General features: G+C 38.3%; 1 protein-coding gene across 2 annotated transcripts in view; it reads left to right on the forward strand.

Moving 5' to 3' along the window:
* Epha5 (EPH receptor A5) overlaps positions 1-13,395 on the forward strand; it is a 315,936-nt gene that overhangs the window by 216,695 nt on the left and 85,846 nt on the right. For both annotated transcript variants that reach the window (XM_005392842.2, XM_013518577.1), the window contains one exon: positions 12,051-12,175. In XM_005392842.2, the coding sequence (XP_005392899.1) occupies positions 12,051-12,175 (125 nt within the window). The remainder of the gene's footprint in view (positions 1-12,050; positions 12,176-13,395) is intronic.

Below are 13,395 nucleotides of genomic sequence, written 5' to 3' on the forward strand. Positions count from 1 at the left end.
GGGTGCTGCTTTTTTTATTTAGCTCTTTATATGTTCTAGATAGAAGTCCTTCATCTGAGGGACAGTAGGCTAAAACTTTTTCCTAATTTGTGGGTTTTCTTTCTACCCTGTTGGTGATTTCTTTCTTTCTTTTTTTTTCTTTTTGGTACCAGGAATTGAACTCAGGACTTTGTGCTTTGCCAGGCAGGCGCTTGTAACACTGAGCGATATCCCCGGCTGGTGATTTCTCTAAATGTGCAAAAACTTTTCAATAAGATGAGATCCCAGATGTTGATTCTTTGAAGTATTTCCCGTGCAGTTTGGTTTTTGTTCATGAACTCTTTGCATGTAGGCATACTGCAATAGATAAAATGGTGTGAACCATGAATTTAGGTAACAAAATCAAAGGACACAATCACATGCCAAATAATGCATAAATATATATGACAGTCTTTGCCTAATTTTGATTATAGGCTGCTGTTTACATTTTGTTTATGATAATCAGCTTTTTAAAACTCCAAGGAAACTGAGCAAAAATGAGAGTATTTAAAGAAAAAAATAGATGAACTGAATATTTTTAACATAATCTTCAATGCAATTAAATTTTCTGCATGACATCTCTTTTAGTAGCTATACTTTTATTATTCTACAGAATAAGACTTAGGAATAAAAAATCTGAAGCAAGACTGCTGAGCTGCATCAGTCCCTGGTAGGCTGAACATTGCAATTGAACTTTTCAGGGTGTGAGAAAAGTTCATCTTTCCTAGAGACATAGAGATCCCTGAATGAGTTAATGTATATAAAGTGTTTAGATTATAAATGTTTGATATGAAGTTTAATATGAATGCCATGTAGTCCCATGGAAGATAAGTACAATAGTTCCTTTAACCATCTAAGTAGCCACGCATGTATCTGTTCATTTTTTAAGCAAAATTTTTGGAATAATTCTTTTTTATTAGTACATGTATGCAATGCATAGTACTTTGTGGGTAGCAGCAACATTGTCAAAATGGACACACTTGGAAAACTGAAATACAGATTTAATGCAGTCTCAGTCAAAACACCAGCAACGTTCCTCACAGAACTGGACAAAATAATCATAAAATTCATACGGAACCAGAAGAGACCTAGAATCATAAAAGCAATCCTAGGGAACAGGAGAAAAGCAGGAGGCATTGGAATCCTACATTTCAAGTCATACTACACAACTACAGTGATGAAAACAGGATTCTACCAGCACAAAAAAACAGACATACAGGTCTAAATAATTCTTGAAGTAACATTTTAACTTAGTTGTTTCTGACTAAGCACTGACATTTTTACAAAATGCATCATCTTGGACATTTTGTAGCCAGCACTACAGATATTTTATTTACTTTTGGTAAATGGGAACCCAAGCTAGGTTCCAACTGAACAGAAGTACAGACTGCATGCCTTTTGAACTTTTGATGGCCTACATATGCGGCTAAATTTTGTTGGCCTTAAAAAACTTCACTGTAGTCACCTGAAGTAAGAAATGACCTAACAGGTGATTTCAGCATTACTGCAACAAAACAAGGATGTGTCGCCTGAGTCACTGAAGTCAGTCCTATGGCGTGTCCAAGAGACAGAATGTCGTGATTCTGCTTTTTGCTGGACGTGAAACTGCTGGCCAACTGCAATCACTGCTCCTGTGCTTTCTCTAGTTTCAGGCTGTCCTTTTGCCACTAGAAATTATGTTGTGAATGTGTCGCTCATGAGAGCAGCTGATGAGCACAGATCTGCTCTGTAGCCATAAAACGTAATTTTTTATGTGTTCTCTGGCACAATTTCAGGTGATAAAAGGACCTTGGCAGGTGGCCACAAGAGCATGTATTTAGGAAGAGAAGGTGTGATAGCCCTGAATTTTCATGGCATGTCAGAAATCTAATCTGTTCCTTTAAACAGATAAACAGATAAATGATAATTTATGATGAGTCCTGGAGAATTAAATGATTTGTCTTGCTTTTGTAGTTGTGTAGCAGTGATGGCAACCTACGGCATCCATATCGCAGTGGTGTGTCTGATTGTGTTTAACGCACAAGATGCTAGTGTGTGGGTTGTTTTTTCCAAACTACAATCTCAGTGTTCAGGTTTGATCGCAACGTTGACACTTGGAGGTAAAGAAGTGGGTTTGGAGTTGCAGTTTGGGCGCTGGTCTCTAAAGGTTCACCGTGACTGTCTTATAGAACTAAGACCAATGGGAAGTGAGAACGGAAATAGAGCAGGTGGCCTGTACTTATGAGTCTTTTGTTTTAAAGTGCTTGATTAGATTGGCTTAGACTATGCAGATCTTGATGTAATTAAAAATTGAATTAAAGTTTTCACTTTATGGCTTTGTTACTGTTAGTGGCATTATTCTTTCTATACTTAATAGGACAGTATAGAATGTGGTTTATAATAGAGGTTAAGTTTTTATTAGAATAGAACATAATCTATAGGAGTTTGTTTTCTGATTTAATTTACTTGTCCATCTATAAAATGAATTGCCATATCCCATAATTGGGTTCTACTAGTAAGAAAACAATATCAAAAATTATGTATGAGACCATATTTCCTTTTATCTGCATAATAATCGGTTAATTAAAGTTGTCCAACTGTGCCACATTATTTGCTAAATATAACCTCCTTTTATTTTAAAAGATTACTGTAAACATTGTTTAAATTCTATTTCTCATAAAATGGTTATTGTGGTTATTAAGATTAAATAATCATTGATGCTAAGGCCACTTTGTCTATTAAAAATTCTATTATAAGTTAATAACAAGTAATAAATGGAAAGCAAATTATATGGTAATTTATTTGGTGCAGAAGTAATTTTGCTATTCAGAAAGAGGCAGGTTGTCATTTTACACCCTGTTACATTTAATACTTGTTTTTGTAATTTGCATGATTGTTTTGGAGAATGGAGTCTATAAATACCAGTTGTATGGTTGTCCATTTTTACTATTGCCATTTTCTTTCCTAATGAACATCATTGGGAATGCAACTTCAAAACAATATTTGAGACATATAGTTTAAGAATAATCACATCAAAAATGACTTCTTTGCAGTTTGTTTTAATGAAAACACTTAAATTTTACTATTTCATGATTTTTGAGTCCTTCCTAAAACCAAACTCTACCTAATGGATAGTTCAGGTCATAGGTTCATTTTGCTAAAATAAAGATATTATTTCTCTAGAACTCCTGACAGTTAAAGCCAGATTTTTGTGAAATGGTCATTTTGATACTTAATTGAGATCATATATTCAAAAATCTAGTTGCACTCTTTTAAGGTGGATCGATTGTATACGTTTGTCTGAAGGAATAAGTTAAACTTTTCTTTGAGAAATAAGGCTTTAAAATGCCCTCTTTCTTTAGTAGATATGATGGGTACCAGGTGCATTGAGAATGTATTATAATTATTTTCTTGGTCTTATAATACCAACTTATAACATAAGAAGGATATATAATAAATATTTATAATTGATAAATATATTATTGGAAATATATATTAACATATAACCTATGTGTATATTTCTGAGTGTAAAAGTATATGTGCATATATATGAAAAAGTTAGGAGGATGTGCATATGTGTATATATCCTCCTACTTTTCCATGTTAACAGTTTTAAACATGTTCGTAGACTAATTCAGCGACTGCATTTCTCATTTACTTTAGGAAATCTATTTACTACGTTTTCCCCTTCAAGTGGTAGCTGTGTTTTAGATGTAGTTTCATTAAACCAGTTCTAAACGATGCACAAGATTCAGAGTTTGTGTGAGTGTGAGTGTCTCTGGGTGTGTGTGTGTACGCATGGAGTGCCCCCCCATTCACAACAATTTGGCTCAAGATTTTTCAACTGTATGATAGTGCAAAGGTGGTAAGAATTCAGAAAACATAATTCCTATTCTGAATTTGATTTTCTCCTGGGCTGGTGCATGTGGCAGGTGTGCATAGTCGCAGTGCAGGCCAGGGTAGCAAGCTGCAGCTCTCGGCCAGTACACTGACATGGGGAGAGAACAGATACACTACCATGTGGTGTGCTGCTAAACTATGATATTCAGCAGGTTATGTATGTTAAGTGCATTTTCTTTTTACAGTATTTTCAATTCACGACTTATTAATCAGGACATATCCCTATTATGAAGTGAGGAGAATCTCTGTGTATGTATGTGTGTGTATGTATGTGTGTTTATTAAATGGACATTTAATTTGGATTGTTACAGAAGCATATGTGTAGATACACTTATGAAAATGGAGGGTGCATTCACTTTACTAATATCAGTACCATTTTGTCTCTGACAATATACGCTGAAGATAAATGGATTAGATTTAGGCATTATATTTTTGCATATCGCAATGTCTCTGGAATGTCTAAAGCTGTATAACAGTTTAATTGGTTATGTAGAGCTTGCTAATCTTTTGTTTTCTACCTTTCTTTAAAAAGGAGGAAAGGAATTCAAAGTTTTGTGAAAAGGATCATCAGATGTAAATCTAAAACCCATACTTTTCTGTTTGCATTTCTGAACTCTATTGTTTATTCTTTACCCAAAGAATGTATATAAACTTTAAAATGCACTTAATTTTATTATAAAATTTATATGGCCATTTTTTTATATTGCTTAAAATAAAATTGTCTTTGTTATGAGGCAGGGTCTCACTATGCAGTTTTCAGGTTGACCTTGAACTTACTATGTAGCCCATGCTGGCCTCAAACTCGGGGCAATCCTCCTGTCTCACCTTCTGGAGTGCTGGGATTATAGGCATGCACCACCATGCCCAGTGCAAAATTGTCTTTATGTTCTACACATTTATATTTTCTAACAAATTCCAGTAGTTTTCACTTTGTACAAATAGTTTGAGACAATGAAATATGAACTAAAACTCACTTGAATTCCAGAACATTATTTTTAGTCCCAGACATATCTAAATTTCTTTGAAATTCTTCCATAACATTGCTTCCATATTTTAATACTTCCTGACCTATTCTTATTTATCTTATGTGTATAGTGAGTATACATGGAGTGATTACACTATATGGTGAATGCTTGAATTTTAAAAAGTTATTAAAACAAAAGCATAGCCATTGATCCTGCTCAAAATACTTCTTGCCTCAAACACACTGAAGATCGCATTGTTCAGCCACTTCCTGGGACAGCTCTGCAAGTCTCCCTTTGTGTCTTTACAAGGTGCTCTCGAAAATATGGTCAGCCCTGCTGCAGAGCGCCATCCAGCGAAAAGAAAGGTTCATAGAAAGATCACAGTGTGTCCTCATCCACCTTGTTCACCTGATTGGCACCATGAGACTTCTGGCTCTTTCCCAAATTCAAAGTACACGTGGGAGTTAAATGTTTTTCCTTGATTCAGGACACTGAGCAGACACACCAGTGCAACCGAAGACACTCTGGAAGGCTTTCAGAGCAGCTTCTGAAAGTGGCAGGAACAACGGGATACATGTGTTTGAAGCAAAGGGGAGTATTTTGAAGGGGATGAATGTCAATGTGTGTTTTAATCCAGTAAATATTTTTAAATTTAAATATTCACTGTATGTTTTGATCATGCCTTGTATAATATATATACTATATAGTTATGGTTATATACTATATTATAACTATATTATAGTTATATATTATAACTATATATGGTTATGCCTATATTGTACAAGCCCTATAAGAAGCAGGGTGTGTGTTAGTACTGGAACTGAAATTTTAAGTAACTAGACAGCGGATTGTAGGAGCCGCAGTCCAAGCTGAGTAGGGTAAAATGATCCACGATACACGGATTTAAATAGACAATGATACAGAAAGACCGTGTCATATATATCTGCATTAACTCTAAAACAAAGAAAAACAGTGTTTGTGTATAAAACGTTAAATGAAATTCTGTGTTTCAGGAATTTTCAAGGTACATGAGATGGCAGTTTTTAGGTAGAGCAAGAACTTCCTGTCCAGGTGGCCCTGATCCTGTGGAAAATATGGACAACAGATAAGGAAAGAAATGAACAAAAATTAGCAATTATTGAATTGTAGATGAGTCAAGAAGATTATTCTGAAAACGCAACTTAATTTTTAAATACCCGAATAAAGTAAAAAGTAAATCAGTTGAAGATCAAGTAGAATTCCAAACACAGACCTGAAGCAGGAGTAATTTAGAGTGTTCCAGGAATGCGCACACGCGTGTGCGCACACACACACACACACACACACACACACAGGTCAAATGGCTGCAGGAGAATAAATAACTCGGAAGAGATGGGTTTGGAGCTGTGGGCAGAGGGCAGAGTGTATTTACCCTCGTAAATCATAGGGTGTTTAGGGCAGGGTCATGACATGGCCAAATTACAGTGTAATAACACACTGGCTGTTCTCAGAAAGAAATCCTGACTGTGCTCAAGGATTGAAAGAGGCCGTGCCATCCGGAGAGGATCGCAGTGCCTTCCATGAGCGGGGCAGCAGTCGTATGTTTTAAGAGAGTTTCGTAAACTCTTATGAAAACTAAACAGAGAGTAGTGAGCAAGCAAGAAGAGTCTCCTAATTTTATGGAGAGTACATGCTGGTTAAACTAAGCAGGGTTGTACATGAATGAACAAACAAATCATTTACCAGAAGTACAAAAGGGCCAGGAAAATATCAAATATAAGCAGAAATATTACCCAAATGCAGAAATGAAAATACAGGAAAATTACGACAACAAGCAGTAGCAAAGAGCCAAGGGTTTAGGACACCAGCCATTAAGAAAACCTCCATACTGACTCAGGGTCCAGTCTCAGGTTTGTAAATTTACACAATTTTGTTTAAAAAAGAATTAATCCCACCGTGGCTTGCTAGCTCCTGAAGTTTATTGATGAAATGATTCATCTGGAATATTAAAAAACACAAAATCCTTAGTCACGTTCTGACCTGCTATGTCTAAATATTTTCGAAAGAAGTGTGAGAGTTGGTAGTTGTTGAAACGCTGAAAGACTTGCCTGGGTAACAGGACAGCCACGTGTGATAAGTTATGTATAGTGGAACAGAGGTGGCTCCCGCCTGGCAAATGCTGAAATTCCACTTGGTCTAATTCTCACCTATGGGAGTGAATGAATATAAACTACACATAGCTTTAAAGCGTGTAAATGAAATAATGCATGAGTCATAAACAGGGACTATTGGAGGAAATTTTAAAAACTTCTTGATGAAGTTTTAACGCATTCATGTGTCTGTACTGCAATAGATAAATGATTCAATAATTGTAAAAATGAGGAAGAATAAACATTTCCATGCAGAATTCCCAGTAATTTAAGATATTAGAACCTGTAGGAGGTAGCTTGTCAGTTTCTACTTCTTAAATGTGGGCTGTTCCAAAGACTTCCTGCCAAAGAATACAGTGTAGAAAGCTGAAGAAAGATAATGTGAAAATGCCACATAAAGCCCTCTCAGTCAGATGGTCAGTCAATGTGATAATGTTTTGCTGGTAGGATGTACCTTAAATGGTGTAATGGAATGACGACTTCTGCACTGTCCCACCAAAACATTCACAACCCCAGGCTAATTATGACAAAAATATTACATTAATCCCAGTTAGGAGATAGTCTACGAAGTTCCTTACTGGTTCCATGTGCCCTCGTTCTGTTCCATTCTTCAAATTAAGGAAGGTTTGAAAAATCATCAAGCCAAGAGGAACCTTAAGAAACATGCGGACTAACTGGGGTGTGGGATACTTGACAGGCTGCTGGGACTAAGTGGAAAGGAAGCCAGACAAGATATGGAATTATTTAACAACAACCTAGAGATGTTGGCTCTTTAATACACTAAAGTAGTATGATTCTAATAGGGGGCATGGTTTGAGTCACAGAGGAAGTCTTCATTACCTTATTTTTCTATAAATATAAAGGTATTTTAAAATGAAAGGTTCATTTAGAATCCAGACCAGTTTCTTGTCTTTTAGAAATATGTACTGAAATATTAAATATAGAGTATCGCGACACCTGGGATTCACCTCACGTCTTTGGTGCGTGGGGAAAGTGGGAAATGCCAAGGGATCAAGACGGGCCATGAGTAGTCACGCATGAAGGTGCCTGATCAAACTGAGGGTTTATTGTGCTCTTCATTTTTGTTTATGCTGGGCATTTGCTAACATAAAAGTTTTTTAGAAACATAAATAAAAATTCAGACAAAACATATTCATAGTGGGAACTGTTACGAGCTTGAAGTTCAGTATCCTGTGGATTATCTGGTGCTCCACAAGGCATCTCCCATGCAGAAGCAGCAATTGAAACACCTGGGGATGTTTTCCACATTTCCAAAAGTTGTCTGAATCATTTCGTCCTCTTCACGACTTTATTTCTTCAGTGGTTTTTCGCTTCTTACACAAAAACAGTGATAGTTTTATGACTCCATGTCATTCAAAGAATTTCATAAGCAGAAATCTTCTGAGATATCCTTCTCGCCTGACACCAGCCCTCTTTAAGGAAAGGTGGAGCGGGCAGGGAGTAGCATGAAGGGGTCTGTGAGGGAGGTGGATACGGTCCATGGAGCGCGCCCCTTCGGGCTGACAGATTCGACCCCGCGGTTGTCAGAGTGCCGGGGTCTCGGAAGCCCGCTGGCCGGCGTCAGTGGTTTCCGCTCAGGTACTGCAGCACCATTGGGTCTCCCTTTGCTCAGCTGTGCATAGAGATGCCGGCAACCTCCCATCGCAGAGGAAATACCCCTGAACCACTCTGAGCTTGGGGTGATCTTCTTCCCCCTTTCTGAGCCATTACCTCACAGAACATTTTTAGCCTCTGAGAAAACTGAAGTTGAAAAACAATGGCGTTTGCCAACTCAGCCTTTGGAAGCTGTGTAGTTCAGGCTTAGCTGTGATGGATGAGAGTGAATCACGAAATACTCTACCTTAGGCAAGTTGTGTCTGTACTGATGCCTCTTTGATAGTTTCACTTTGAAGTAGTTGATTATTTTATTAAAACAAAATAATGCCATAAACCCTAAATTGATATTATTTTAACACGTGCAGCGAAGATGAGATAAGCTCGGTTTTGAAAAGTACTTGATATTTGTGTGTCGTGCATTCCTCCCTCCCTCTAGCCATCTGTTCAATGATTATTTATTAAATTTATAGATGTTATGTCATTATCTTGCCCTGGAAATAAAACAGCGAACTCATCCAAATCAACTCCTGCCTCCATGGAGCTTACATGCTGCATATAATTTATGAATACAAATGTGATAATTTGAAACATACCAGTCTGAAGGGATATTAGTAAGAGAAGAACTTTGAAGATGTCAGTTTTTATCTAGATTTTTACTAATGTATAATTCAATGACTAGTGATATAGGAAAGTAAGATACTTCATAAATATAATCACTTGTACAAACATATAAAAATCATAATCCTGTTACGGCTTCAGTTAATTTGCTATTTTACTGCAAATGCCTCAGTGAACTAGGCTGCCCACGGTTTATTCTGACTGTCACCATGTTTTCTGAATGCTTTGTTCACAAGGCTGAATGTGGCACGAATTCTTCTCTCCTTGGAAATCAATAAGAACCCTGAGCCCGTACCAAAACGTTACTGTAAGAACTGCCAGTCAGTTTCCATGGAAGTGAGCAATCTCAGTATTACCTTTAGACAATTCCGGCTTTGTGTGCACATTACATATTTTGTAACAGTCCAGAAAACTTTGTGGAACTAAACTGATATGTTTAATTAAGAACAAATAGATTGAGGCTATGCATGCTCTGTACCCAAATATCACACACTCTGCATTCAAAGGATGAAAAGTACACCCCAATATATGATCATTCGTTTATGGGTACACAAAACATAAGATTCTTAACATCCATTGATACCTTATAGATTATATCTACCGATATTTCAATTTTATTATTTTTATTGGTATATGTTTGCAATATATAATGAGTTTATTCATTCTGGGGAAATTTTATTAAAAGACGTTCTCCACTCTGAGTTTCACTGTTGAAGTTGTCACTGATCAAAAATTTAAAAAAAAAAAAAAAAGTTGGACTTCTTACCTAGAGTTGCCACCACCGGTCATTCGTTCTGCATAGATTCACTGGCCCTTGCTCTGTCTCAGGCACTGTTCTAGACGCCGAACATGCAGTGGTGAGCAACAGAAACAATCTCCTGCTCTTATCACACTTGCATTATATTTGAAAGGATTGTGAAAATCAAAACTATGATATAGATATGCAGTGAGTCAGGTGGTGAGGTGTGAGAGCTACAAAGAAAAGGAAGGAACGAAAGGAGCAAAAGGACCTTCGAGGGGAGAGGGGCGAGGGCTGGTTGACTCCTAAGGTGGGTGGCATGCACGCTGAGGCCACTCCACGGAACTAGGAGAGGAAGGGGCGTACCCTGGAGACGCGGGCAGCACTCCCGAGTGGAGTGAGCACTGTGTGGAGTGGGACTGGTGTGCAGGGCCACAGAAGCCCGCAGCAGAGCCGGGACAGACAGCCGCAGGAGGTGGGACTGGGAAGATGCAGCGGCTGGACAGCGGCGGTCCTTACGTGCAGGGCACATCTGGGTTCCCGCTCAAGCTAAGGTGCAGGCACTCGAGGGCTCCAGGGAGACCGACAGGATCTTCCTTCTGCTTTAAAACAGTCTCTGCAGGAACACACCGCTCTTTAGTCTGACATAAAGATCTTGTTCCGCTAAACACTGTCCTTGCAGTCTGTTGTCAAAAGTGCTGTCAGTAGTTTGAGTGCATTTTCTGAAAGTAAGAGAAAAATTAAACATGACAAACGAGAATACATTGCTTTGTCTGGACAATGCTAGGAATCAAAAGAGCTATAATTTAAGCTTGCCAGGTGTCTGTTGCTACTCAGATAAAGCTGTGCCTCCGATGATTACACGACTCGTGGTTGACATCATTTCCATGATAAAATAGCTGTCTGTCTGTCTATGTCTGTCTCTATTTCTGTCCACAAACACACCTGAACACAGACAGTCTTTGCTGTGCATCAGAAGGTTCTGCGTCTGTGCTTTCAATCACATTCAAAGTGATTAAAAATATCTTTTGCATGCATAAAACATGTGCAGATGATTTTCTTGTCACTATTGTGTGATGAATACTGCACCCCTTCCTTTGTAGTCACCTTCCAATAGTTCCAATTCTGCACACACGGGCCTTGGAAGACACTTGATCTGAACCCTAACCATGATGCTGAGAGATACCACGTACGGTGCACACACATATCAGTCAGCTGATGACATTCTTGCCTACACCTTTTATGAAAGCCCAAGCCTCTAAAAATATAGGTCATTGCATTAGGAAAGCTATTAGTTAACTCTTTATATCAATAAACACAGTGAGTCCACGGGAATCTCAGCCAACTGATAAAAATAGATAATGATTCAATATCTAGATGTTTTGTGAATTTAAGTACTCAGATTTATCTGAAGTAGCATATATAATTTTTCTATTTTTTTTGTAAATTATCATCTAATAGACACTATAGCAGATAGCAGGGAGCACCGTCAGTAACTTCTAATAAAATAATTTGGGGAAGTTAAAATCAAGGAAAACTTTCCTTCTATTTGATTTCAAGAAATTCACATATTTAACAACATATTTTAAGGAAAACTTGACTATGTAACAGATACATGTGTTGGAGTGAATTCAGTTAAAAGTAATAAACACAATAAAGAGCCTGAGTATGGCAGAAATGTCACAGTGAGGATAATCATGCATCTATTCCCATAAGGGGACACATCGCGAAGTTCATGAATTGTACAAACAGAAGATGTCATCGAAAATGCCTTTTTTCTGTAGAAGGGTAAATAAATTGTCTATATTTCTAAACATTGTAGAGTGCATGAATACCTAAAATTTTGTTAACACTGATTAATTTAAAAAAATCTCAAGATGGTTAGCCAATTTATAGTTGTAACACAGGTCTTAATCTCTACCAATTTGTTTAAGATACAATTCCTGTTGGATTGAAAGAATATTTAACTATTTGGAATTCTTATTATATAACAGCCTAAAAATGCCAATACAGGGAACACACAGAATAAGGTGTAATCTCAGGGCTTCACTAATCATGCTTCTCTCTATTTGTGCTGTTTTATAGCCCCCTCTCCAGTCACCAATGTGAAAAAGGGGAAGATTGCCAAAAACAGCATCTCTTTATCTTGGCAAGAGCCGGATCGTCCCAACGGAATAATCCTGGAATATGAAATCAAGTACTTTGAAAAGGTGGGACGAACAGAATAAAACAAGTCTTTGTTCTTTTTTTTTTTTTTTTTTTTTTCTTTTTCATTTTAGCAACTGCAGTTACCCAGTTTGTACAAGTGCATATTGCACTTTTATGTACAAACCAGTGACAGCTGGCTCTGGGTTCCGAGCGTGGAGGGCGGATGTGCACGGGGACCCTCGGCCCCAGCGTTTCCCCTCCTGGATCCTGCCGCGTAGTCAGCGCCGGCTTACCTGGTTTTCACAGCCTCCAAGGATGAAGTCGTAGAACGCTTTCCAAGTCCACCCGGACTTCAGCTGTTTTTCTTCAGCGTCTGCTGTGTGCTACGAGGACAGCCTCGCGTGTTTTTGGCCAGTAACTTGCCACAGCGCCTGTACTGTTAAAGAAGTGTGGTCAGATAAGACACATATATAGCACACATTTTCAAATTTCTATAGCAAGTATCTAACATAATGTTATTTTAAAACATTTTATCATAAAAACTGAAGAGATCTAGAAGTAGCAGTCATCCCTTTTTTGAATCCACAATCAAGTAAACTGTTTTTAGTGGAGTCACATAAATGGAAGGTAACGATGAGCTCTTCGCTTATAAACTGCACTGGAATATGTTGCTGAAGTATACAGCCTCTGCGTCTGCTTTCCCACCCAGCTCTACTCGGCTGGAAGCTTGTACAGTCTGTCTGTGAGTGGCATACACTTCTTAGGACAGCCTGAGTTCTAGTAACAAAGAAGCTCGACGGGTTCCAAGCCAGCCTAGAAGAGGTGGGCTGGAGACCTTGGCCAGGGTAGGTAGGTCTTAAGGAAGTAGGAACACAGTCTAATGCACACAGGCAGGTTCACATAGAGGACTGAGCCTTGCTTACTCGGTTGTTTCTCAAATTCACAAAAGCATCGCCCCTTCTCTTTTAGGGAAGTATAAAAAGCGTAACAGACAATGCAAACACTTACTCTACAATACCTGTACTAGTCAGCTTATCCATTGCTGGGAAACTAAAAGTTAAAGGAAGAGAGATGAATTCGTTTCATCGTTTCAGAGGACTCTGTCCATGTTTAGCTGACTCCAGGGAAGAAGGGTTTGGGAGAAGAAAGCTGCTTGCTTGGCTCACGGTCTGCAGGAGACGGAGTAGCACCAGAGATGAAGCAGCTCAGGGCCGGTGCGGACACCTCCAAGACCCACAGCTGCCCCCAGCAAGGGGTCTTACCAGGCCCCAGGCGGCTCCCA

The sequence above is a fragment of the Chinchilla lanigera genome, unplaced genomic scaffold, assembly GCF_000276665.1.
Source record: "Chinchilla lanigera isolate Chin_1 unplaced genomic scaffold, ChiLan1.0 scaffold00046, whole genome shotgun sequence".
Classification (NCBI taxonomy): domain Eukaryota; kingdom Metazoa; phylum Chordata; class Mammalia; order Rodentia; family Chinchillidae; genus Chinchilla; species Chinchilla lanigera.